General features: G+C 51.4%; 1 protein-coding gene across 3 annotated transcripts in view; it reads left to right on the forward strand.

The window, feature by feature from the left end:
* The first annotated feature begins 14714 nt into the window (after positions 1-14714).
* Positions 14715-26184, forward strand: part of LOC116282417 (anthrax toxin receptor-like) — a 32913-nt gene continuing 21443 nt past the window's right edge. For all 3 annotated transcript variants that reach the window (XR_012078065.1, XM_072972335.1, XM_072972337.1), the window contains exons 1-5: positions 14715-15138; positions 21141-21212; positions 22619-22690; positions 25599-25680; positions 25785-25818. Coding sequence is in view for 2 of the 3 variants with exons in the window: in XM_072972335.1 (XP_072828436.1) it covers positions 14891-15138; positions 21141-21212; positions 22619-22690; positions 25599-25680; positions 25785-25818 (508 nt within the window). In the remaining variant the exon portion in view is untranslated. The remainder of the gene's footprint in view (positions 15139-21140; positions 21213-22618; positions 22691-25598; positions 25681-25784; positions 25819-26184) is intronic.

The following is a 26184-nucleotide window of genomic DNA, read 5'->3' on the forward strand; positions in this document are numbered from 1 at the left end:
CCTTCCTCCAGGTGCTCAGCCAAAACAAAAATGTCCCTCAAGTCAGTTCTTCCTCCCCCTCCCCACATCCAATCAAAACTGGAAAATCTCTTCCAAACATGTTCAGAATCTGACTGCTTCTCCCACCTCGACTGTTGCCCCTCAGGTCCACACCACCCGCAGTTCTGGCCTGCGTGGCCGGGGCCTCCCAACTGGTCTTTGTCTGCTCTCGAGCCTGGTCAGGCTCATCAAAGTGATCAAAGTCCTCACGGCCCTCCAGCAGCTTCGCATCTCACTGGGAATAAAATCAGAGCATCACTTCTGCCAAAAGGCCTTTCGCCTCCCCTCCCCGGCCCGTGCCCCAACTCTTTCCCCCACCTGCCCACGCAGCCCCAGCCCCCCTCAGCTGCCGGCTTCTGCACCTGGCCTTCTGCCCACAGCACTGATCCCCTTCCCAGCAGTGCCTCCTCACCCTCTCCCCCATGCTCCCCTTTGCCCGCCTCCTCTATCTAACCTTCTAACATTCAGTTTTTTAAAAAACCTATCTTGTTTATGGTCTCCCTGTCCCCCTCCCACTCTTACCAAATAAGAACAAGATTTTGATCAGTTTGGGTCATAGCTGTGGGGAATGGGCAGGTGGCCCCACCTATGCCCCCATCCCAGGAGCTCACCTGTCGAACAGGGGCTTCTCCCTGCAGTGGAAGGAATCTTGCAGGTCCCTCACCAGGAGGGCCTGGCCGGGCATGCGGAAGAGGCCCTCCTCGGTGAGCCCATGCTCCCAGATGAAGTCCACGCACTGCTCCACCAGCAGGGCGCCAGGCATGGGCCATACTTGCACTCGTGGTGGATGGAGTCCTCCAGGCGCTGCCCAAAGATCCCTGGGCACAGAGATCCCTGGTCACACCCTCAGCAATCTGGCTCAGCGATGGGGGAAGGGGGCGCGCTGCCAGGGCCAAGTGTGGCTCCCTTCCAAGGGAGCAAATTAGGAAGAGGGAGGAGATGCACGGGGCGGCTGGGAAAGGGTTGGAGGGCACAGCCGGCAGCAGCCTGGCCTGTGGAACCTTCAAAGGGTCCTCAGGGAGTATGCGTTACTGATTGGTTTCTTTGCGCACACTAACCTCCAAACAGAAACGGCTTACATTAAAAAACCCAGCAGTGTCCACGGAGAGATGCACCCAAGAAGGTTCTCAGCGGCACTACTTGCCACCTCCCCAGATGGGAAACCGCCCCACCAAGGCCCATGTGCGGTGGCATGAGTGGATGGTCACGGTCTGCTCACACCGGGCAGCACCCACCGGGCAGCGATGGGAACAGATGGGCCACAGCTTGTGCAACAGGACAGACGACGGACAGTGTGAAAACACAATCACAACTCCACATCACGACTCATCAGGAAATGCAAACCAAAACCACAAGGAGATAGCACCTGATTCCCAGCAGGACAGCTACTATCCAGAAAACAGAAAACAAGGGCTGGTGAGGATGGGGAAAAACTGAAACACTGGTGCACTGCGGATGGCAACATAACATGGTGCAGCTGCTGTAGAAAACAGCAGGGAGGCACCTCAAAAAATTTAAAATAGGAATATCATGTGACCCCGCAATCCCACTCCTGGGCACATCCTCCAAAAGAACTGAAAGCTGAGACTGGAGCAGATGTATGTACACCCGTGTTCACAGGAGCATTATTCACAATGTGCAAATGGTGGAAGCAACCCAAGTGTCCACTGATGGATAGATGGATAAATAAAATGGGATACATACATACAATGGGATATCATGCAGCCATAAAAAAGGGAGGGAATTCCAACACATGCTACAGCATCAACAAACCCTGAGGAACAGTATGCCAAGTGAAATAAGCCAGTCGCTAAAAGACAAACACTGTATGATTCCACTTATGTGAGATACTTAGAATAATCAAATTCATAGAGACAGAAAGTGGAATGGTGGTTGCCAGGGCCTGGAGGACAGTGGGATGGAGAGTTACTGTTTGATGGACACAGGTTCAGTCTGACAAGATAAGAAGAGTTCTGGAGATGGAGGATGGCGGTGATTACACATGACAAACGTACTTAATGCCACTGAACTGTACACTTTTAAGTAAGTGGTTAAAATGATACATTTTATATCAGATCTATTTTACCAAAATTTTTTAAAATTAAAAGAAAATCATAATTGTGAGCAGAAGCCAGAGCCAGAGGACACACTGCATGACTCCATTTATGTAAAGGGCAAAACCTGGCCAGGACCTGGTTACCCTGGTGGGTCAGTGACTGGAAGGAGCCTGAGGGGCTTCTGGGTGCTTGTAATGCTCAGATTCTGGACCTGGGCACTGCCCACCCAGTTCTGCTCACTTTGAGAACAATCATTAAACTGTACACTTGTGATTTTTATACATTTCTGTCTGCTACCGTTCAATAACATTTGCCAAAAAAAAAAAATCTGGAAGCAAAAGATCCAAAACATTTAATACAGGACAAGAAAGCAAATGAGGGACAGAGGGAGACAGCAAGAAGGTAGAGGAAGTTCTGACCAGAAAACCTGTGACAACTAAATATACAACTGGGCGAAGAGGTTCCTGGCAGCTTAGGCAAAGAGTGAAAGGAGTTGAGATCCATGAAGCTCTCTATCTCACAGTGAATGACAGGACAAAGAGACTTTTCCCAGCTCTAAGCTCTATGAGGATTTTGGGAGGCCCCCCAATGCGGAGATCTTCCCACAGGGCGGCTGTGAAATGTGCCAGGGTGTGACATCAAAGCTCCATTCCATCCAGGCAGTTGTCATCCCAGAGGGATGCAGCCCAGACCGGTGGCTTCCCAAGACCTGGGTGGTGAACCAGCCAGGTGAGAAGGTGGCAGGACTCTGGGCACTACTTATCTTCCCACATACAATGGCTCTTTTGAGATAAGATACATCAGTTATCCCTAAGACTGTGCCTGGCACAGAGGAGGACTCAGTAAATGCTCCTTCTCATCCTGCTCGACCGAAAGACAGCATACAGAACCTGGGGGATGAGACTTCCCCTTTCTAAAAAACATGCCCACCGTGGAAGGCACCCAGAGACTCACAGGCACTTCGGGGAGAAGTGTGTGCATGCGTGCGTGTTGGAGAGTGTGGGTGTACATGCACACACGCGTGTGGACTTGTGTAGGCACATGTGCGTGTGCATAAGGACAGTGTGCTGAAATGGCCGAGACACGGCACTTGTGGCGTCAGGTGCTATTGCAAGCACTTGACATGTATCCTTTTGTTCCAGCCTCGCACAGCTGGGTAACTCAGGGAACATGGCCTTTACTCTCATCATCACCATTATCATTCCCATTTTTCAGAGGAACACCCTGAGAGGCACTGGGCTTCAGAATGGGCCCAAGTTCACTCAGCATGTGGCAGGGTCAAGGTTCCAACCCCAGCAGTCTGGCTCTGGGTGCAGAGAATGTTTGAGAACACACTGCTGCTCTCCACCCAAGAGGGAGCAGATACCCGTGCGGTGCTCTCCACCCACCAGCCTCGCATCCCATCTTTTCCTGCCTTTCTTCACCAGTAGCTCCCAAGCATGTGCTCACGTGGGTGACAGGCAGAGGTAAGCAGAGGCTAGACACTGACAAGAAAGGAAACTGTCCGTCTCCTGGGACCTGGTGGAAGCGCCCAGCCGCCCCTGCCCACTGAGGTGGGGCCTGAAGGGCCAGTCATCGGCCTTGAGCACAGGGGCTGATGTTGCCAAGAGACTGGCTTAGGGGCTACCTGGGGCCACTCGGAGAAGAAGCCTGTCCAAGGGCTTCTTCCTGGCCGCTCTGCCCAGCCTGAGAGGGGCCTGGGCTGGTCTGGGGACACAGAGCCACGGGTCCCTCTCACCTTTCTCAGGGCTCAATCACTTACACCTGACAATGAGCCACAAGGGTCCACAGTGCGCTTTTTTAGGTCTACGAAATTTGACACATTTTAAAATTTGTTATTTAAATCAAGAGATGTCCTATCCAAATCTGGCTTCCCAGCTTCTCTTGAAAGAATCCACAGACCTGGCGGCACCAGGCCCAAATTCCCAAATGGTAACATTGGCAGAGCTCAGTGGCACCTGTGTCCTTGCAACAGCCCTTGTTTTTGCTAATTCTCCACCATCCCCACCATTCCCTATTGCCTCACACCACTCATGTGGCCTTGCCAGGTACTCAACTCTCTTACCTCTACCTCCAAGGCAGAGACTTCCCGCAAGTGTGCGGGGAGCCACTCATGACCTGAGGACTGCCGAGCACAGAACGGGACAATAAATCCCAAAGTGCTGGCGTCAGGCTCTGAGACTGATCTAACAAAGACAATCTCTGTCCCGCCACCCCTTTTCAGGAAAGAATGCACCAGGTGATCTAAAAGCCCTAGGAACATCCTGAGCCATTAAGCTACTGATGATCTTTGAACAGAGAGATACAATCAACATACAAGTTAGTGATCTTAGTTTATAGAAACAACAACCTTAGTGATCTTGGTATGTGGGAACATATACCCTAGTTTATGAGTATTATAAACAACATTGATCTATAGAACAATGCACAAGTTAGTGAGTTTAGTACACACTGTGTTTAAACCATAAAACAATACCTGTGCCTACGTGCAAGAATGCACAAGGTAGTCACTTGAATTTGTATAAATTAACTGCCTGAAATAAACTCGAGGTCCACTCTTGGCTTAGCGTCTTGCGGGCTAGAGTGAGACCCTCTCAACCCCACCTTCTAGTCTTGTCTTTCTTTTCTCAGTCCTGCAGCACAGGTTTCTGGACCTGATCGATTGTCGGCTGGCTCCGACAAAGTGCACTGGGGCAGGATGAAGGAGAGGGGTCCTGACCCACAGAAGGGCGAAGTGGGGAGCCAGGCCTGTCAGGACCAGAGGCATCTGCCAGGACTGCACATGAGCAGAGAACATACAGGGGAACTGCCCGGGAGGGGAAGGAGCCAGCCTGGCCCCGCATCCTCAGCACATGCCCCCCACCTCCCTCCTCGCTCAGGGGCCTGTCTCTGCCCCCTTTCACTTCCTCTTTGCCCACTATGTGAGCCTCCTGAATACGTCTGCTATCCTGCTGCCTGGCCTGTACACAGGAGTCTCTTCCCTTTTCAGTCTGCACCAACTTCTTATTAGCCCTTGAGGACAGCTCAGATGTTCCCTCCTACGTAAGCTGTCTCGGATTCTTCCTTCAGCATAACCAAGGGCTCCCAGGTTCTCTTCCTGGCTGGCTCTTATCTATCAGTTGATCAATCGATCAATCAATCACAGATGATGTGAAGACATTTGCCTCTGCCTGATTTATCTCTGGGAACCACCTCCCTCTCTCCCCAGTCCTGAGCCAATGCTGGGCTTGGAGCAGAGGTCAAAGGACACTGAGTGAAGAAGGGTGAACACACAAACCAAGACAGTCTGGGGTCCTGATTTCACGTACTCAGCTCCCCACCGTCGGCTCACAAGCGACTGAAGGCCACAGTCAGGGAAGAGAGACACTGAGGAAAGGAATTCTAAAATCCTCTCTAGAGATCCACAAAGTCTGGGTAACTCCATCCAGCCTCCTCTTGGCGCCAGCCTTACCTGCTCTCCCATCTGCTGTCCCTAGGACACCTGCCGTCTATCTATCCATCTGTCCATCCATCCACCCTTCCCTCATTCTCATGTCCGTGCCCCACCCTGAGTTCTAAAGTTTAGAGGGTTTCAGAGCTGCCCAGAGGGCTAGAAACACATAAATCCTACCACGAGTTCCTCTGCTGAAACCCTTTGCTGCCTCCTCCTCCCCACCCAGGATAAAACCCAAACTTGGCAGGCAGGCCGGTTCTGCCCCTGCCTCCCTCCACCAGCTTCTGGGGCGCAGAGCCCAGGCCAGGCAGAGAGCAGCTGCTGCAAGGTCAGCCCCGCTCTCCATGCGGCGCCTGCAGCCAGGCAGCTACCACATGTCTGAGGCGCTCTCCCAAGCTCCGCTCAGCCACTGCCTCCTCCGTGCAGCCTTCCAGACCATTCTCCCAGCCCTTGAACAGGAAACACAACTCCACAGGGCCCTGGGCACTTCTACAAAGAGGCGATTTTGAGGAGGAGGCGACATGGGAACTGGGGTCTAAGAATGAGCAGGAGATGGGCAGGCGGGCAGGCCAGGGGCTGGAAGGGGCACATAAGCAGAGACCACAAGGCAGACCTGGGTTGGGAGGGTTTGACGGGGACCCCGGGGGTTGGAGGGTGGGTGTGACAGAGTATGGTTGAAGAGGCTATGAACACAACAGCCCCCTGCCCTGGCAACGAGCATGGGTCCTGGTGAGCACCAACCCCATCCATGGCTCAGGGGCTCTGGGAAATGACAAGATCCCCCGCCCCCCACCACCAGAGGCCCTCCAAGCACTAAGCCTGGTGAGAACGCTGGGTTAAGATGGAGGTGGGGACACAGGGGGCGGGCGCTGGTCAAGGACGAAGGCCAGAGACAAAGATGCCAAGTCTGCACCTACACTGGTCTGGGGGCACATCCCGACTGGGCCATGGAGGAGTGGAGTGACCCTCTCCTGGGGCTCACTCTCTCCATCTACACCAGGGAAGTGATCATACCTGTCTTTAGCGGCTGCCTGAGTCCCTGCCCCCAGGAACCACCAGGCCCAGACTGACTCCACATTCCCAACACGGCTCTGTGGGGCCTTCGTCAGACCTACTTCGACTCCAGATGCAAGCTGCCCCCTCAGCACCCTTGGAGGGGAGATGCTCTGGGAGCCCCGTGGGAAGCTCAGCCTCCCGGGGCCTCCCTCCCAGTTTCCTCCCTCTGCAGGACCCCTGTGCTCAGCCTACAGGCCTGGCCCACCACTCCCCTTGCCAGAGTCTCTTGGGCAGAGCCTGGCAGGACCTGGAATGGCCGCACTGAACTTCCTCAGGCCTCCTGGCACATCTCAGAGGGGAAGCCTTGCCAAGAACCAGTTACAGCAGGTTTGTCAAATCCCTGGAAACCCAGCCAGCGTGTGGGTTCCTCAAGGTCCCAGCCCACGCTGTCCACAGCACTGGCTCTACCATGGGGGAGGAAACTGGCAGAGGCCGCCTTTCCTCTGGGTAAACCTGCTGATGGGTGCAGAGCCAGGCCTCCTCCCCTGCCCACTACTCCCTGGCAAAGCCTGGCCCTCACTCCCCTCTCCCCAGAATCCTAGGCAGGGGGAGGAAGGCACAGGCCCAGCACTCGGCTGACTCAGATCCCTGTCCTGGGTGACCTTGGGCACAGTCCTCAACCTCTCTGAGCCTCTGTCTCTGCCACTTCACAGGGCTGTGAGCAGCTGCAGCAGAGCCTATGGCACCAGGCACAAAGAAGCTGGTGCTTGGTAAACGTGGCTGCTTCTGTTCCAGGAGGGCTGGGTTAGGGCTCTGCCTGCCCCCAGGTCCCAGCAGAAAAGGGAGGAAGCTGGGATTCCCTCCTGGAGCTGAACCCTGCGGGGAGACCTCAGGCCTGCTCTGGCCATACTAAGGCCCTCTCCGGTTGGGGGAGGGGCACATAGTCAGAGAAGAGACATAGTGAGGAAAACAATTCTTAAATTCTCTCCGGAGGGTCACACTTTAGGTAAGCCCCTCCTGTTCTCTACTCCTCTCCCCAGGGCACTTCCATCCTCCCTGTATCCACCCTGCGGTTTGTAAATCCCCTGTGTCCATCACTCCCAAGCGCTGCCCTCCTCTAGGTACCGCTGAGCCGCAGAGCTGTAAGCAATTGTCTGGGCTGTAACCAAGCCTCGACCAACCAACAGGCTGAAATCGGCCCAGGAAAGAGATAATACAGCGAGAGGCACACATCTTGGGGTGGGGGTCCTGCCCAGGGGAGAAGGGATCCCTACCCTTCTGGTGTTAGCCAGCCCCAACCCAGGCACGAGGCCTTCCTGAGGCCCAAAGAGTCAAACGTGGGCTGAGCACTGAGCTTGGAGTCGGTAACCCAGAGCTGGCAACCTGCCTGGTCCCCTCAGCAGTGGTGGAGGAGGCGGGGTGTGGTGGGGTGATCCTCTGCAAGTTCCCGCGCCCCTAAAGACTGGGTTCTTCATCCTTGCACGTAGGATTCTCACCCCTCGACGGGAGTTAGGAGGAGGCGTCCAGGCCCTGCCTCTTCCCCCTCAATACGTGCACCCGCTCCCCCCGTCTCGCGACCGGTCTGGGGGCTGATGCCCTGGCAACCCCGGGCGCCCCGCGATTAGCCGGCGCAGCGCGGTCCTCGCCCCGTGTGCGCGGACCCGGGTTCGAGCGCGCTCTTGGGCCCAGAACACCGCTTCGGCGCGGCTTCGCGGGGCGCCCGCCCACCTCCCGCGCTACCTGGGGCGGCGGGCACGCGGCAGGCGGGCAGGCGGCAGGGCGGCCGCGGGCCGGCGCGGCACCCGGAGAAGGCCCACGCCGCCGGCATCAGGCCCACGGCGCGCCCGGGCGCGGCGGCGCGGCGGCGGCAGGAATGCCCGGCACGCGCGCAGATAGCGTCTTGCCCGCCGCCCGCCCGCCCCGGGCCCGGCCCCCGCCCCCGGAGCGAGGGAGGGAGGGAGGGAGGGAGGGCGGGCCCGGGACCGGCGAGTTCCTGGAATGCGGCGCCTGGAGGTGGCCCCCGTGGCTCTCCCGTTTCAGACCTCCGACCCCCTTGTTCCCTAACGCTCGATGTTACACGCCCCCTAGGAATACCAGCGACTCCCAACGACCCGCTCCTTCTTCCTGGTCAAGGACTCGCTTTAGGAGCTTCCGCTCCCCGCAGAATGGGAAGCAGGTGTTCCAGGTGGAGGCAGCGGGGGCTCAGGGAGGTCAGGTGACTCGGTCTGCGTTGATCTACAGCTGGGCTGCGGGCCGCGGAGCTGGCGTTCAGGCTCCAACTCTCTGTCTGGCCGGGGGCCAGCGCGCTCTCGGTGCCAGGGAGGGTGCTTAACATTCGTGTCTTGTGCAGCCCTGAGCAGTATGAGCATTAATGTCCCCATTTTACAGATGAGACAGCTGAAGCTGAGAGGTTACGTAGTTTCCCCAAGGCCACAGGGCTACTAGTGACAGGGTCCGTTGAAACATATATTAGCATTTCTGGAAAGCCTGTATTCTTCCGAGTAGGATTCTATCCCAATGAAAAAATCCCACAATCTCACACTTCCAGAGCGTGCAAAGTGTGAGGACCCAGATGGATGCACAGCCTCAGGCATTCACCAGGAGGGCAGGTGAAGAAAGAAGCAGAGCTGGGGCCATGCATCTCCAGAAGGAGGGATGGAGATCCCAGAGGGCTCTGTAGGCAGAACAATGTAAGGGAGGGGCTTTGGGGAGCCCTTGGGCTGGAAGGGGCTCATCTGAAAGCCGAGTGTGCAGGGCAGGGTAACTTTTTTTGCTCTTACTAATCAGGGCCAGGACTCGAGTGAGGCAAGTGAATTTTACACTACAGTTGCAAAATCAAAGGGGGGATGGTGCCAAAATTTTCAGTAATCAAAATAAATATTTTTGCAATATTTTAAAAAATGCAAATAATGCAAAAAGATCCATAATGAACAAAGTATCAACATTTCAAATCAAGACAGGATCCTACCCTGCACTTGCAGACTGTGGGAGTGAGTGCCTCATTTGCCTCCCCCTAATCCCACCCACAGGTCCTGTCTTGAATTAAAATTTTGATATTTTCTTTATCATGGATGTGGCAGGCTAGATAAGGCCCCAATCCAAAGACATCCATGTCCTGATCCCTAGAACCTGTGACTCCATTCCATTACCTCACCGAGCAAAAGGGACTTTGTGGATGTGATTAAATTGAGGATGGATAGATTATACTTAGATTATCCCAGTGGGCCTTAAAAGATGGAGGCAAAGGGAAATTTGACCACAGAAGAGGAGGCGATGTCAGGAGGCAAGCAGACACTGGAGTGATGAGGCCACGACCAAAGAACGTGGGCAGCTTCCAGAAGGAGGAAGAGGCAAAGAATGCGTTCTCCCCTGGAGCCCGCAGAAGGAACCAGCCCTTCCACCACCACGATTTTAGAATCATAAAATCTCAGTTCTGACTTCTAGAACGGTGAGCGAATAAACTCATGCTGTTTTAAGCCGCTAAATTTGTGAGTCTGTTAGAGCAGCGATAGGAAACTAATGTGATAGATGTTTCTGTATTCATCTTCATTTTTAAAAATTACATAAAATATTTATCTTGATTACTGAGTTTTTTGGTGTCCCCTTAAACAATATGTCCCAGGCCAGTGAGGCTCCCTAGTCTGGGTCCTGGGGCTGCTGTGGGGGTGGGGGCAGAAGTCCTCCCAAGTGCTGAGAATGTGGGGAGGGGCTCAGGGTTCTCCCCTCCCAGAGTTCAGGTAAACATGAAGGTGGGAAGGGCCGGTCATGGTGCCAGGGGAACCATAAGTCAAGGAGTGCCCTGCCCTAAACCTGCTGGAAAAGCCTGAGGCTCCCATGGCCCACAGCCCCAGGGATCTGATCAGCTCTGTCCATGTTAGGGAGAAGGCTCCAGAGGCTGAGAGGAGACACCTGCTCCAGGGGAGGTGGAGTCCTCCCAGGTAGGCCGACAGGCTGTGGTGCTGACTTGCTTTCTCCTTTTGAGCCTCGGTTCCCCCGCCTGTGTGGTCATAGAATTAGACTGGCCAGTCTCTAAGGAATCCCTTCACTCCCCCCCCACCCCAGAGTCTCCAGATGGATGGAGGTCTGCAGCTGACCCTATTTAGAAGGCTCTGGACTCTGGTGGTCACTGCCTTATGAACTCTAGGTAAACCCCAGCCAGATCAACACCAAAGCCACCTTGGGGAGTCTTTTTAGCCATGGGGCCTGGGGCAGGGGACAGGGGTGGGCAAAGATAGTCATGAAGTTTTCCTCTTGGGGCAGGGCCAGGGAGCTGAGAGGCTGAGGCTCTGTCCTCCCACATGAGCACCTGGTGACAGGTGACCTCTTGAGCTTATGTGGCTCTCATTTCTGGGCTGTGTCCAGGACCTTGGGGATGACTTCCATCCTCAGTTTTGCCTCCTTTCCCCCTCCCCACAACTATTAAGGTAACACAGACCCAGAGGTTATGGTACCTGGTAACAGAGCATCCTTGGATGGGCTCACTCTGGAGACATGCTGTCCCTGCTCCCAACCCTGCTGTGTACTGTTAGGCAACTTGCTGAACCTCTCTGGGCCTCTCTGTCCCTCTCTACATTATAATTTTGATACAATAAACCCTTCATCTTTCTTCAGATTGATGTGGAAGACCAAGGCTGTCTGGAAAGAAGCTGAGAGTTGGAGGACCCAACCATGGGGCAGCCTGAGGGCTCCTGGCATCCTGTCCTCCAGAACCAGCATCCAGCACCAGGGCTCTGAGCTCCAGCAGCCCTGGGTTAGAACGCTGGCTTCCTTTGGGACCTGGACAAATGACTTGAGCCTCTCAGCTGCCCAGTCTCCTCCCCTGTAAAAGGGGCTATAGTGGGACTGATTTCATAAGGCTATTGTGAGGGTCAGCCAGCCTGCAGAGCCAGGCACTGGGACACACTGAATAAACATTAGCTGTCCTGTCTCCCAGACTTCAGACAATACTATAGAACTACAGGTATCAAAACAGCATGATATTGGTACAAAAGCAGACATATGGACCAATGGAATAAAATAGAGAGCCCAGAAATGAACCCACAAGCTTTTGGTCAACTAATCTTCAACAAAGGAGGCAAGAACATACAATGAAATAAAGATAGTCTCTTCAGCAAATGGTGTTGTGAAAACTGGACAGCAGCATGTAAATCAATGAAGCTAGAACACTCCCTTACACCATACATAAAAATAAACTCAAAATGGATCAAAGACTTAAGCATAAGACAAGATACAATAAACCCCCTAAAAGAAAACATAGGCAAAACATTATCTCACATATGTCTCAAAAATGTTCTCCTAGTGCAGTCTACCCAAGCAATAGAAATAAAAGCAAGAATAAACAAATGGGACCTAATTAAACTTACAAGCTTCTGCACAGCAAAGGAAACCATAAACAAAACAAAATGACAACCTATGGAATGGGAGAAAATTTTTGCAAAAGATGAAACTGTCAAGACTTGATCTCCAGAATATATAAGAAGCTCATATGACTTAATAAGAAAAAAACAAACAGCCCAATCCAAAAATGGGCAGAAGACCTAAACAAGCAATTCTTCAAGGAAGAAATACAAATGATCAATAGGCACATGAAAGAATGCTCAATATCACTAATTATCAGAGAAATGCAAATCAAAACTATGATGAGGTATCACCTGACACCAGTCAGAACGGCCATCATTTAAAAGGCCACAAATGACAAATGCTGGAGAGGCTGTGGAGAAAAGGGAACCCTCCTACACTGCTGGTGGGAATGCAGGTTGGTGCAGCCACTGTGGAAAACAGTATGGAGATTCCTCAAAAGACTAGGAATAGACTTACCATATGACCCAGTAATCCTGCTCTTGGGCATGTATCCAAAGGGAACCCTACTTCAAAAAGACACCTGCACCCCAGTGTTCATAGCAGCACTATTTACAATAGCCAAAACATGGAAAGAGCCTAAATGTCCATCAACAGGTGACTGGATAAAGAAGAGGTGGTATATTTATACAATGGAATACTATTCAGCCATAAAATGACAACATAACGCCATTTGGCAACATGGATGTTCCTGGAGAATGTCATTCTAAGTGAAGGAAGCCAGAAAGAGAAAAAAATACCATATGAGATCGCTCATATGGAATCTTAAAAAGAACATAAATACAAAATAGAAACAGACTTATAGACATAGAATACAAACTTTTGGTTGCCAAGGGAGAGGCGGGTGGGAAGGGACAGACTGGGAGTTCGAAATTTGTAGATACTGACAGGCATATGCAGAACAGATAAGCAGGACTATACTGGATAGCACGGGGAAATATATACAAGATCTTGTGGTAGCTCACAGCAAAAAAGAATGTGACAATGAATATATGTGTGTTCATGTATAACTGAAAAATTGTGCTCTACGCTAGAAATTGACACAACATTATAAACTGATTATAACTCAATTTAAAAAATGTTAAAAACACACACACATTAGTTGTCATAGAAAGAGTGGCTACCTCGGCCCAACTTCTCCCCTTGTGCCTGAGGGTCACTGAGACTTCACGCAGTGTCCCTGGCACATGCTCTCCCCTGGCCTCATCCTAGCAATGGCTGTGACAAGCTCTTTTCCTGCCCTGGGATCTGAGCACACACGAAGCCGGGCAGGCCGACCCGCTGGGGCCTTCCCACCTCAGCTGCTGAGAGGGAGGCAGACTGAGTGACCCAGAAAGGTGGGTAAAAGGCAGTTGGTTGAGTGATGAGCACCCTGAGTTTCGCAGGAAGCAGTGGCGAGCTGTCCCTGTCAGTCACCCTGGCTGGCTTGCCAGGCTCTCCCAAGATAAGGCAACTGCTCCTCCGCCTCCTGTTCTCCCAGTAAACGGCCCCGGGATTCCTGGTCACCTGTCGCTGGGGCCTGTGGATGGGGGCTGTTTGCGCTGCCCCGGGGTCCAAGCTCACAGGCTCCTGCAGCACTCACTGCAGGGCAGAAGCCTTGAGGGCTGAAGAGAAAGAGGCCCAAGGGTGTGCTGAGCTGATCACTCCACCCAGAAGGGGACAGATCTGGCCTCTGTGAGCGTGGAGATGGATGGGGTCCAAGGTCTGTGGTGGTAATTCCTCCTCCACCTGGTATGCAGACCCACTGAGCCCATTAGAACAGGCCAAGGGCACCAGAATCGGGCTCAAGTGCCCCTTCTGCTGGCTCAGTGAACCCCAGCCCAGATCAGCAACAGTCCTGTCTCTCCCCTTTTGGAAAGGTCCAGGCCTGCTGGCCTGGGAAAGAAAACTCTCTCTTTTTGATTCTCCCAGAAGGGTTGGGATATAGAGTAAGCAATGCTGGGAATAAGTGGTCCACTAAGATCTCAGGCTCCACCACTGCCAGCCTGGGCTGGGGCCAGTGACCTCTTATTCCTGAATCTGATTGTGCCTTGAGGGCTTCCATTTGGAGATGTCATTCCAGCCAGTAATATTTTTGTTATACATATTGAAAGATCTATTTTAGACTCACTAGAGAGTGGCTTTTTAGCATAAATCACTCTACTTTTTTGCATACAAAAGAAAATTAAACAAAATAAATTGGTTAAAATACTTCTAAAAATTCATACATTTGCAGTCTGACTTTTTGAATCACTTTTGACTTAGAGTTGTTAATGCCTAGTATTGATCCATGGAGCAGAATCAGGCCATCCCCACTCAGCCCTCTCTGGTTTCTGGTCACAGAACCCGTGAGCACAATAAAACAGTTCTTTTGTTGTTGTTCAGTTTGAGGTGGTTTGTTACACAGCAGAAGATACTGACATGTGCCTCTTTCACAAAGGACTTTGACATACTTTTGGGACCTTCTTCACCTTCTAGAGCCTTCTATCCACTTGGTCACAGGAATGACCACTGCCACAATCTAGACTCCCAATTCTTTAACATCCTCCCCTACAGTGATGTTCTTATCTAAGCTACCTCAGCTGCCCTCTTTCAGTTGACAAAAAGGTTAGATTTCTCCAGGATTTAATGGCCACCTGAGAGGGTTTGGGATGAAGAGTAAATGGAGCTTCATCTTACTGCCCCTCCAATGATCCCCTGACTTGCCCTGGGATTGTCAACAGATAAAGACACTGAGCAGAGCTGCAGGTCACAAAGTCACCATGCCAACCTTCCTGTCCATCATAATGGACATCAAAGGAAATTCTGCCCCTCTGGAGGCAGGGGACAGGCCATACAGGTAGGGGGCCATCACCCAAGGCCAGCCATCTTTGCCTCTTTCACCCTCAGGCCAGGTACCAGGGGGAGGCTCATAGTGCACCTTGGTGATAGGGCTGGAGAGGTGGAGGGCCCTGAGCGCTAGCAGGGCTGGTAGAAACTGCAGCCTGAGGTGGCTGGGGCCCATTGGGGCCGCAGGTACGACAGCTAAATGGAGAGCCGGGGACCCTGGATGCCCGGCCCCGGGCTCTTCCTGGTGTTGTTGCTGCCCTTTCCATTGCTGAGTGCAGGGAGCTTCAAGCACAGTGTCCTGGACCGGAGAAATTTCCGCCAGTTTGACATTAACTTGAAAGATATTTACAACTACTTCAGCCGAGAGTGGAGAGATCTCGAGAAGGGCAAGTCAAAGAAGTTGTATGACTGCGATGGAGCCTTTGACCTCTACTTCGTCTTGGATGCGTAAGTGGCCCTCCCACCTGGTCCCTGGTGCTCCTCAGGGTGCTGCTGTTGCCAAGGTCACTGATGACAGGAAGTGGTCCAAGTGGACCCCAGCCTCTGAAAGAGATGAAGCAAGGACAGTCTCAGTCAGACCCAAGGAGCAGACCTCTGTGGCCTCCGTGCTCCCAAACAGAAAAGAAAGCCCCAGGCATTTATTTCCTGGGACTCTTACTTCTGGAAAGGAAAAAAGTCACCATAAGATTTTTTGATGGTACTCGATCTCTCCATCAATTTGGCCTGGATCTGTGATCTGCACACCCCTTAGATAACTGGGGTAGGGGGTGGGTGGCGGCAGCTAATTGCTAGGAGCTGCTTTCTCAGTAGTTTTGAGAAGCTCACCGTGGGTTTTGGATTTGCTTTGTATTGTTTTTCTTTTCTTTTCTTTTTTTTACCTGACCCCAGAGAGATTGCTGTGTCTTTGATTAGGCATTCTCATAGTGTCACTGCTTAGGAAGTCCTTTGCTTTGCTGGTTCTAAGTGTTTTGCTTCTTTTCCTGACAACTTGGAGACCCACATTACAGTTTGTGTGCACTTTCTGAACAGTTTGGTGTCTGGGTGTGGCCCTGGGACAGCTGGGCTGTGCATTAGGCACCATCTGGCCTTCAAAGAAGGAAAGGGAGGAGCAGGTCCCCAGGCTGGAGATTTTTGCCTTGGTTCCATTTTCACCTCCTCCGTGGGGCTGAGAATAAACTTTACCTATTCAATAACAACAGTGGTATGACACAATATCACTGAAGCACTGACAGTCCCCAAAGCCCACCACAGCATGTCTGTCACCCTCAAAACAATCCTGGGAGGTAGTGCAGGGAAGGTATTTGCTTATGCAATCTCCTGGAAAGGGAAGTGGGCTCCTAGAAGTTGGATGAGGTATAGCCCAGAAGATGGCGGGGCTTCCAGGACTGAATCCTACTGGATTCTACAAACAGGAGGAAGAGCTGAGGGTGTCCAAAAAAGGGCCCTGCACACCCATTTCCTGGCCCCAGGCATCAGGGAGGAGTAAGCCTCTAGGGCCAGGCCAGGCTTGTTTTAAAGCACAGCATACTCCTCAGTCCCAGAGAAATAACACTTTCTCCCTGGGAACTGTGTTCATTCAGTCTAGTTGTAGAGATCCTTGCTGCCCTCGAAACCATCTTGAAGAGAATTTTTGGAGGGTGAGGACAAATTTCCTCCTGATGCTCCCTGCTTCTGCTGGGGAAAGGGGAGTAAGTACCACTGAGAGCATAACCCCTGCTCTGCAGTCAGGCAGACTCCACTAGTCAGTCATGCAGCCTTGGGCGCGTCACCTCACGTCTCTGTGCCTCCGCATCCCCGTCTGTACAGTGGGGTCTTCATACCCCCTTCACCAGGTTGTGATGAGGATGCAGGGGACTTTATAGACGTTTTGACCAGCATGTGTCAGTTGCAATCATGGGGAATGAGCATAAAATAAAGGACCAGGGAAGGCAGAGTCACACACTCTGGGAACTCCCTGGCACTACAGGTGCCCCTGGTCCAGCCCTGGCTCCCTGGCTCACTCTCTTCCCACGTGTCCTTGTGGGGAGGTGGGGTGCAGGTCAGACGCCTCTGCTGGGGGCACACCCAGTTCTCTGGATCTTACATCCATTGGTGGGCAGTCTTATTCATTTACCCATTCTCTTATTTGTCCACTCACAAATAATTACTGAGCAACTGCTTTATCAGCCACTTTTGGGGGAAGTAGGAATAAGTTCTTAAAACTTAAAAAAAAAAGTCTTTTTCCTCTTGGAATTTTCATGGTAGGAAAGAGACAAGAAATAAATAAAAGACAAACTAGTGTATTAGATGGGGATAAATACTGGGGTGGGGGGCGGGGGGGCGGAATCAGTACAGGAGGATGGGAAAGGCTGAGGGAAGGGCTGTTCTAAAAAGGTGCTCAGGAAGGCCATGCTGACAGACTGGTGAGGGGGTGGGGGTGGGAGGTCTCAGGTGATTTTTGAGTGGAGAAGGTGTGTGATTAGATCATGTTTAAAAGGGTCCCTGTTAAAGGGCACAAGAACAGAGTCTTCCAGGAGACAAGCGAGAGGCCTGATGCAGAGATCCCGGGAGGAGACGATGGTGGTGTGGACCAGTAGGGTATGGGTGGCAATGATGAGTAGACACATTCTGGACCTATTTTCAAGTTAGAGGCTACAGGATTCCAGACAGTGTGGGCTGGGGAAAGCCAGATGTGTGCATAGAATGCCCCAGAGGGGTAGGGTAGGAAAGCAGTTTCATCAGCATGTCTTCCTCAGTGTGACTATATATTATTACCCCTATTTTACAAATGAGGCAAGGAGGCAGCTGTAGGCCTAGGGATGACCCACCAAAGCCTCCACATAGAAAACACAGATCCAGAATTTAAACTCTGGAATCTTAGTCTTTGTCTTCAACATTTGATTATACTGTGTCCTGGTGTGGATGTTTTTATTTTATTATATTTAGAGTTAGTTGAGGTTCTTGGTATTGTAGGATCATGTCTTTCATCTAATTTTGGAGAGTTTGGGGTGTGATTTCTTCAAATAATGTTTCTGCTCCTTTCTCTTATTTCCTCCTACGATTCATGCAATATATATGGTGGTCCTACAGGTCCCTTTGATTCTTTTTTCTTTTTGCTCCTGACACTCAGTAGTATCAATTGTCCTATCCTCAACTTTGCTGATTCCCAGTGAAATCTATCATTGAACTACTCTAATGAAGTTTTCAATTTATCATTGCCTTTTTCTTCTATAAAATTTCTTCTGGTTTTTTTTTTAAGAATTTTTGTTCTTGGTGATACTAATTTTGCTCATATATCATTATCCTGATTTCCTTTATTTCTTTGTTGTTTTTTCCCCTTATTTTTCTTATCTCCAAGCATCTTTAAGACAGATACTTTCAAGCATTTATCTAGTAAGTCTGATGCCTTGGCTTCTTCAGGAATGGCTTCCGTAATTTTATTTAGTTCTTTTGAATTAACAATGATCCTCTGTTTCTTTGTATGTTTTTCAGTTTTTGTTGAAAATTAGGATTTTTTGTTACTGTAATGTGGTAACTCTAGAAAGCAGAATTCACCACAGCTTACTGGGTTGTATTTGCTTTCATCTCTTAATGTAGACATGGATCATTGCCTGTTTATTCTGAAACTTTTCCAAACTATTTTTGCAAAGAATATTCCTTGTTGTATGTGATGACTAGAGTTTCTGTTCCCTTAACTCTTATTCACTGAATGTCTTCACAGAGATTTCCTCAAATACCAGGATCTGAAACAAACATAAAACTATTACAAAATTGTAAAAAGACAGTTAGAGAGAGAGCAGCAGCCTCTTCCATTTTTGCAGAATGGTTGGTTATTTCCTGGGATATTCCTTTGACACTTAGTTGGACTAGCACTGAGCCTAGAAACCAGCCTAAGGTGAAAGCTTGAGGTCTTCTCAAGACTTTCCTGAGCATTCTCCTGGCCTGGGCATATGTGTCAGTTTCTAAATTCACCTATACCCACAGCTGTGCCAGTCAGGGAAGGAGAGTTTTACCCAATAATTTTTAAGTAAACTCTACACTGTGCCTCTGGATCAAGGACAACATGAGACTGAGCCAGTGTTCAAGACCAAAACTGCCACCACGCCAGAGAAGGTGTGGGGGAAGTGTAATGAATTATGCAGCAAAACTCTCCTACCCTTTTAAAGATAGCTATTTCTTGATTGCACATTGCTTTATGGTTGTAAACGTTTTATTGTTTCCTAGCACAGCTTATAATTGATTGCTCAATGTCTCTGTGGGGGAATGAGGCTTAGAGTTTCAGAATCTGCCACTTTGGTGATGTCCCCCATGCTAAAAGTTTTTGTTTGCAACTTTATTTTCACATTTAGAGGGAAATGCTTGAACATACATTTTAAATCAGACACATTGCTGTTCACAACAAAAATCTTGAGGCTCCTAAACTTCTCCTCCCCACTTCTGATCTCACTTCCCAGAGGCGGCCACTTAAAAATCTTCCAGATTTTTCTTTTGGTGCTATGTGTGAGCCTGTTTCTAATGCCAACCTTGTACTGACTGCCGTTTCCTGCTTTTTGAGGTTTATACATCCTCTGCTGTGTTCTTACTATGGGGGAGGAAAATTTAGCTTCCTTCTATAGCTCAGCTCCCCCGCATGACGCTGCCATAGGTATTTCCAATCTCCAGTGTAGGTATCTCACCAGGACATTTTGGCCTCAAGCTTTAGTAGCAGTAATAACCTCAAATTCCTGATGACCCTTATCTCTCCATTCTCATTTAAAAGTCAGGCACAAAATCATGATTGAAGCTATCTTCCAAACTACCTCCTGCCTAGGGACCTGAAGGTCCCTGTGGTATTTTCCACTATCATAAGCACTCATGTTCTTCTGCGTTCTAAAAGCTAGAACTTCACTCAAAATAATCACACACTAGAACCTTTTCCAGAGAAGGTAGGTGGGTTGAAGACTCTTTGTTTCCTGTATATCTTCTTTGGGAAATTCTCTTCACTGAGGGAAAACGCAGAGAAGAAGAGTTGTGAGAAGGAAAGCGGAAAGTGATATTGGTAGTGAGGAAAGGAGTTGCCTTGCATTTATGCATAGGAGCGCCCACTAAAAAGTCTATATTTTGGGTGGGTTGACAGAGTCTCGTGCTTTGCTACCCACAAGTGTCACACACAGCAGTGTCTCCCAGATCTACCAAGTTCAGGGGTTAAATCATGGGGATTCCAGCTAGATCTGGGTTCAGATCCATGGAAATTTGGGCAAAATCCTTGACCTGTGAGGGCCTCAGTTTTCTCATCTGTAAAATGGGAGTAATGATGATATCACAGTGTTCTTTTGGAACTGTAAGTCATGCATGTAATGTGTCTGGTATACACATACTCCAAGAGTGATAATTCTAGTATTGTTAGAATTACCTGTCTAGTTTACTTGCCATCTCTTGACAGTTTTAGATGCAGCCAAGGGGAGGTAGAAGGAGTGGTAGGGAGGAGAAGGATGCTCTTGGGTATACGGGAATCACACATGTAAATATGACATTCAGGATGTTTAGGGGCATAGTGATCACTGGAGGTGAAAGGAAGGTGCTCCCGGGAGTTCCTCAGACTCACATGCCATCTGAAAGACATAAGCCAACAGTCACTGGGAAAGAGCCCAGAACAGGGCACCAGCCTAGTTTCCCCCCTACCACCTGCTGAGCCTTGACAAACCACTTAGCCAATGAGACCACATTTGCCCTCCATAAACTGGACTGGTGCAGACCTGCAGAGGTGTGGGACTGCAAGGACCTTTGAACCCTGGCCAGCACAGCACATAGAATTCCTCCCCCCACCCCCGCCAAGAAAGCGGCATGAGGCTCCAACCCCCACAGAGCCTCCTCAATCTCCATTCAGGCACTAAAGTCAGAGCCAATGGAGGTGAGAAGCTGAAAGCAGGCCTGGGAAGGGCCTGCAGCTTCCCCTGCTGGTCAGGGCATGCTGATTGTCCAGAACAACAGTGTCCAAGGCATACTACTGCCCTTTCTCATGAGTGTTCCCAGAAAAGACCTTCCGTGTCCACAGTGGCTCAGCTTTGCAATTTGTTAAGAAAGAAGGGGGAAAAAATAGCCTGAATAGCACATCCTTTTCCTGCCTGAGGTCAGCGCTCTTATTGATGTGTCAAAACTGGGGGACTGGGAGAGCCAACATATCAGAATTGCTTAGCCTTTTCCAACCAATACATCCTCCCTCATTCCTTGCATATCAACCATCCTGGTTTGCCACACAAAGTCCCTCATCCCATGCCCACATGTCTGGTTGGTCACCCTCCCCAGCACTCATACTGATGCAAGTTGCCTGCAGAGTGACCCACTGATGTTACTGAGGGAATGTGGCAGACTTCAGCTATGCGGGGTGGGAAAGATATGCTAAAGGGTCTGCTGGAAACTGAGGAGGCAAAAACTTTGCCCACCCAGTGGAGGTGCCTCATCCCTCTTACTCAGGTCTTCTTTGTTTTCAGGTCGAGCGGCGTAGGTGACAAATGGAAGGACATTTGCAAATTAGTGGAAAGTATGGTGAAGTGGTACACAAAGTATGTCTGGCATTTTCCTCTGCCATTCAGAGTACACAGCTCTTTAGGCCCGGTGGGCACAGGAGTCCCTGAGGTCAGAAGCACAGAGCCCAGGGTGGTGATCTGAAGCAGAAAGAATTACCAGTCACACTGGTTCCATCAGGTCCGGGCAGCTTCCTTGGCCCCTGCCTGGGAGTCAGGTCACGTTGTAGAAGACATAGTCTGTCCAGAGTCATAGATTAGAAAACAGGAAAACCAGTAACATATAACTAAACACTGGGTCAAAGGGTGCCAAGGACCAAAACAAAAGGGCAAAGGAGTTACTTGCAACTTTAAGGAAAAATCCACTATTCTTAAGGGGAAAAAAAAGCTAGTTTCCTAAAGAATGTGGAATTTTGAACTAGATCTTGAAGGATGAGGAAAGACAGGAACCATCAAGGAGACTTCTTGTACAGCAAGGGGTCTGTTTAGCTGGAGAGCAGGATTAACTCGGGGAGAACTGGAAGATGAGGCTGGATAGCACGGCTTGGGGCCAAGTCCATAGGGTTCATAATGCCAGGCCTAGGGTCTTGGATTCCCTGTTGTGAACGATGGGGAGCTATAGATGATTTTTGGGCAGGGGTCTGACATGATCAAAGTTGGCTTCAGGAGAAAAGTCTGATAATTATGGCTAAAATGAGTTGGAACATGAACCAGGAGAAGTGAAGAACCCAGCTAGGGACCTATAGGAGCAATTTTGCAAAAAGATAATGGGGATCTGTGGGGAGGGAATAGCTCAGGAGTAGAGCCCATGCGTAGCATGTACGAGGTCCTGGGTTCAATCCCCAGTACCTCCATTAAATAAACAAACAAACAAACAAACCTAATTACCTCCCTCCCCCAGCCCTCCCAAAAGATAATGGGGATCAACGGGTCAGAAGTCAGGAAAGGAGGAAAGAGGGAAGTCTGTATATGAATGGCTGCTGAGAGGCAGATCAGTTTCTCTGAGATGAGAGGCAGGCAGGGAAGACAGGCGAGGAGGGGAGAGCAGAAGGTCCAATGAGTTTGACATTAAAAGAGAGGCCAGGGGAGAGGCCCTCTTGCAGGAGTGCATAGGAGTCTACCCTCTTGTACTTGTAGGGAACGTATGCATACACCTGTGTGTGTGTGCTTGTGTGTGTGTGAGAGAGAGAGGGAGAGAGAGGGAAAGACCTCAGGTGTTGGGGAGTAAGGACGGAACATGATACCACCCAGACACTCTTCCAGCAAGACAGCACATCTTACAGGCCTCCCGACCCTTCACAAAAGGAATGGGAAATTCCAGGGTTTGGGAAATGGGGCCCAGACAGAAGAGCTGGGGTGGGGAGCAGGGAAGTTGGAATGTACCCCTTCCTCACTGCTCAGGGGTGTAATTTTGAGCTCCTCACACACACGTGCTTCCTCCCCAGCCCTAAACTGCGAATGTCCTTCATCACCTACTCGCATTATGGCAACGTCCTCATGCGCCTCACCTCAGACAGGTAAGTGCTGCTTTGATTCCCCTCAAGGGATCAAAGGGCCTCAGGGAGAAGCAGGAGCTGAGAGGTTCCTGGGAACCCCACGGGGACTCACTGGGTACTGGCTGCGCTGGGTGGGCTCCCCACAGTGCCCACCTGGACCCCGAGCCCCAGCTCCCTGGCTCCCACTGACCCATGGCTGCACTGGCACGGGCAGACCCCTGTGCTGCTAGACCATCTCTGCCCCCTCTAAGCCCTGCCCTCCACCGACCTGATGGTGCCCTTCCCTTTCCTCAGCTCAGTCTGGCTGGGAGGATCTGCTTGATCTGGTGGAGCAGAGGTGTGGGTCCTTTATGAACACTGGCCAGCTGCTGTGTGTGCCACTCCCTGCTCTGTGCAGGGTGAGGAGAAGACAGAGTCAGAACCAGGGAGTGAGGGACGGGTAGTGTTAAAGTGCTGGAGACTTCAGGGGAGGGGAGCTGGGTCCCTTGGTGGGATTGAGACAGAGGACTTCCTGAGTGTGGTTCCGAACACCAGGCTAGGCTAGGGTGCAGGAGGGAGGCGTGATACACCAGCAGCAGAGGTGGGCCATAGGCGGGCCCAGCAGTGGGCGCAAAGTCCTTGAGGTGGGACAACATGGAGCTTCTGAGTAGCTGGGAGGTTAAAATTCCCATGATGCAAGTGACTGGAACCCCATTCAGTGGGTGAAGCACCAAAGATAGGATGAGGACATTTGGGACTGGATGCATCCAGGAATTGTGGCACAGAGCCACTCTTCAGGACCTTCGAGAGAAGCCGGGAACAGCAGGTAAGCAGGAACAGCAAGGCTGCAAGGGAGGGAGTGTGGGGGAGCCATGCCTGAGGACAGCACTCCCCGAGACTGGCTCCCAGGAGAAGGGACTGGGCTTCCCACTCAGTGAGCTAGAGGAAGGCAAAGTTCTGTGCATGTTTGTGGTTCAATTTTAGGAAAGAGACTGGAGTGGGTCTGAAGTAAAAGAAAGCAAGTCTATGAGGAGGGACTCTGGCAGGAGGCAGAGAGAGAGGCAGTGGGGACTGGCTGTGGGGTTCTGGTGGAGGAGCTGCTCATGGGGGAGAGGAAGACCCCTGACTTCTCCAAGGCACGGGCTCAAGGCCGGGACCAAGAGAGCTTTGGTGAAGCTCATGGAAGTCCTCCCTGTTCTTCTCTGGAGAGAAGGAGGGGAAGTCTTCTATGACACAGGGTTCGGGAGGTGGGGGAGGGCTCGGAAGAGTTGAAAATATGTGAAATCCTGAGGGTGTAGGGGCGGGGGATCATTCACCTAAGAAGATATCTCAAAATCAACCATGGTCCTAATGCTTCTGCTCAGGAGGAACCCACAGAATCTTACTAGAAGCTGAGCTTAGCCTGGGATTGGGCATTCCCAAAAGTGTCCCACAGCCCAGGAGTTTAGGAGTGTGTGGCAGAGGGCTATGGTAAGCCCTGGTGTGCAGGGTGAGTCTAGAAGTGGCCAGTGGAGCCTGGTAAGAGGTGTGGCTGGTGGGTCTGCAAAGAAGGTGGGGCCAGGACTGGGACCAGAGATGATGTTTTCTGAGACTTGTCCACTAGGGGGAGCAGGATGAAGATGGCACAGGCCACACGGGGGCTTGCTCTAGGTGCTGGAGAATCCAGACAGCACAGGGACTAGGAAGCCCCAGGGGTGATGGCTTGGTGAGTGAGAACTGGGAAGAGGTGAAGGAGCTCATGGGAGCTGAGGGGGTATTTGAAGAGCAGAAGGGATTGCTGAGGGTGCCAGGAGCCTGGGGTCCCACTATGAGCAGAGCTGGGAGTAGCCCTGGAGGGGCAGCACCAGGGAGAGCCCACACAGGCAAGAACTTCACCTGGCAACGTGCGTCCCGGGCAGGAGGCTGGGGAGGGCTGAGAGTTCCAGCATATCTCGGGGTGTGATCGAGAAAACGGAAATCTTCCCAAAAGTGCCAGGACAGGTGTCTGGCTAGACTAGGCAAGTCCTGGTTTGGCCTCCACTGGCCATTGTTGCCCGTCCTCTCCTCCTGGGCTGGGCTGGGAAGGCCTAGGGCTCTCATATCTCACCGCCCATCAGAATCTCTTCTGCCCACAGTGAGAAGCCAGGCTTCAGGGTCCACATTCTGCTTGGACTTCACGATCCAGTCACACTGGCTTAGCCTGAGCTAGCCCCACCCCTCACGTGTCCCAGCCCACCCCTTGCTGTCTGCTTTAACAGAGGCCGGCAGCCCATCCCGGTGAGCTGGGGTCGCTGCTCTCCTCCTGCATGGGCCGCCCTCAGGCCTCTTTTCCAGCCTATGGTCTGTTTCTCCAGGGGCACATGAAGTCCAGGAGCCCAGCTCTCTAACGAAGCGGCTCAGCCACTTCCTTTAGCTAGGATCCCAAGGGGAAGTGGCTTGGAGGGACCAAGTGGACCTCAGGGGTCAGTGGCAGGGGCTGATAGAAAAGGGCAGGGGTGACCTTTTCCAAACTCAGCTTTGCCTGTTGGAGGGTGATGCGCCCTCACGGGGGAGCCCTTAGGTGCCAGCAGGCCCGTCAGTCACGTTGTGAGCACTGGATTCCCAGGTGCACGGCCCTGGGTGACACCCTCTCACCACGGACAGCCAAGGCAGGGCCCTTGCTGAGTCCCTGAGGGCTGCCTTCCTGGGACAGGGATGAGCACATTGGAAGCCAGACCCTTCCCATGGGACCAGCAAAGCAGCATCCCCCACGCTCACCAAACAGGGGACAGAGGAGTCCTGAGCAAGGCCTGTCATGTCAGAGACGTGGGCAGGAAGGTCATGATGGGGTGACTTGTGTCCTCTCCTGTCCAGGCAGGTCTGCACGGGGCAGAATGGTGCCAGGACGGGTCTGCTTTGCTTTTTTTTTTTTTTCTTTCAGTGTGGCAATCACTTTCATTCCTCCTCTACCCTTTTTTCTAATTTGTTTCAGAGGAGACATACAAGCTGGCCTTAAAAGACTTAAGGATGTAATAACTTCAGGACCCAGAAACATGCATGAAGGATTGAAAAAGGTACAGACCCTACAGCTCTGAGAATTTATTCTGCTTTATCAAGTTCTTAGATATTACTGGGGCATCTCACTGCCCTCCACCCACATTCCTTCATTTTGTTGCAGGCAAATGAGGAGATTGCAAGAGTTTTCTACAGTAGTAAGTTGCCTGCTGCCTCCACTGTGCTCGGGTGGGACAGAGCCAGGCCAGGCCGCAGCGAGGGCCGGTGACCCGCCTTGGCCGGTTCCTCGCGCTGCCTCTCCGAGCGAGTTCCTTGCCCTCTCTGCGCTGCAGCTTCCTCCTATGCGCAGCGAGGATGAAACCACCCCAGGGTTGTTCCTGAGAACCAGACGGTTCTTATTAGATATGAGGTGCTTGACCTACAGTCAGGCTGCATGAGGCAGAAGAAGGAAAATACAGGGGCCACAAGCAGACAGGGCTCAGCTGAGGGAACAAAGGCCTTGATGTCCCTCTGGCTGCCTACACCTATGTCCACCCCAGTTCCGGCTCTGCGCCTTGCCCTTC

Source organism: Vicugna pacos, chromosome 11 (genome assembly GCF_048564905.1).
Source record: "Vicugna pacos chromosome 11, VicPac4, whole genome shotgun sequence".
NCBI classification, from domain to species: domain Eukaryota; kingdom Metazoa; phylum Chordata; class Mammalia; order Artiodactyla; family Camelidae; genus Vicugna; species Vicugna pacos.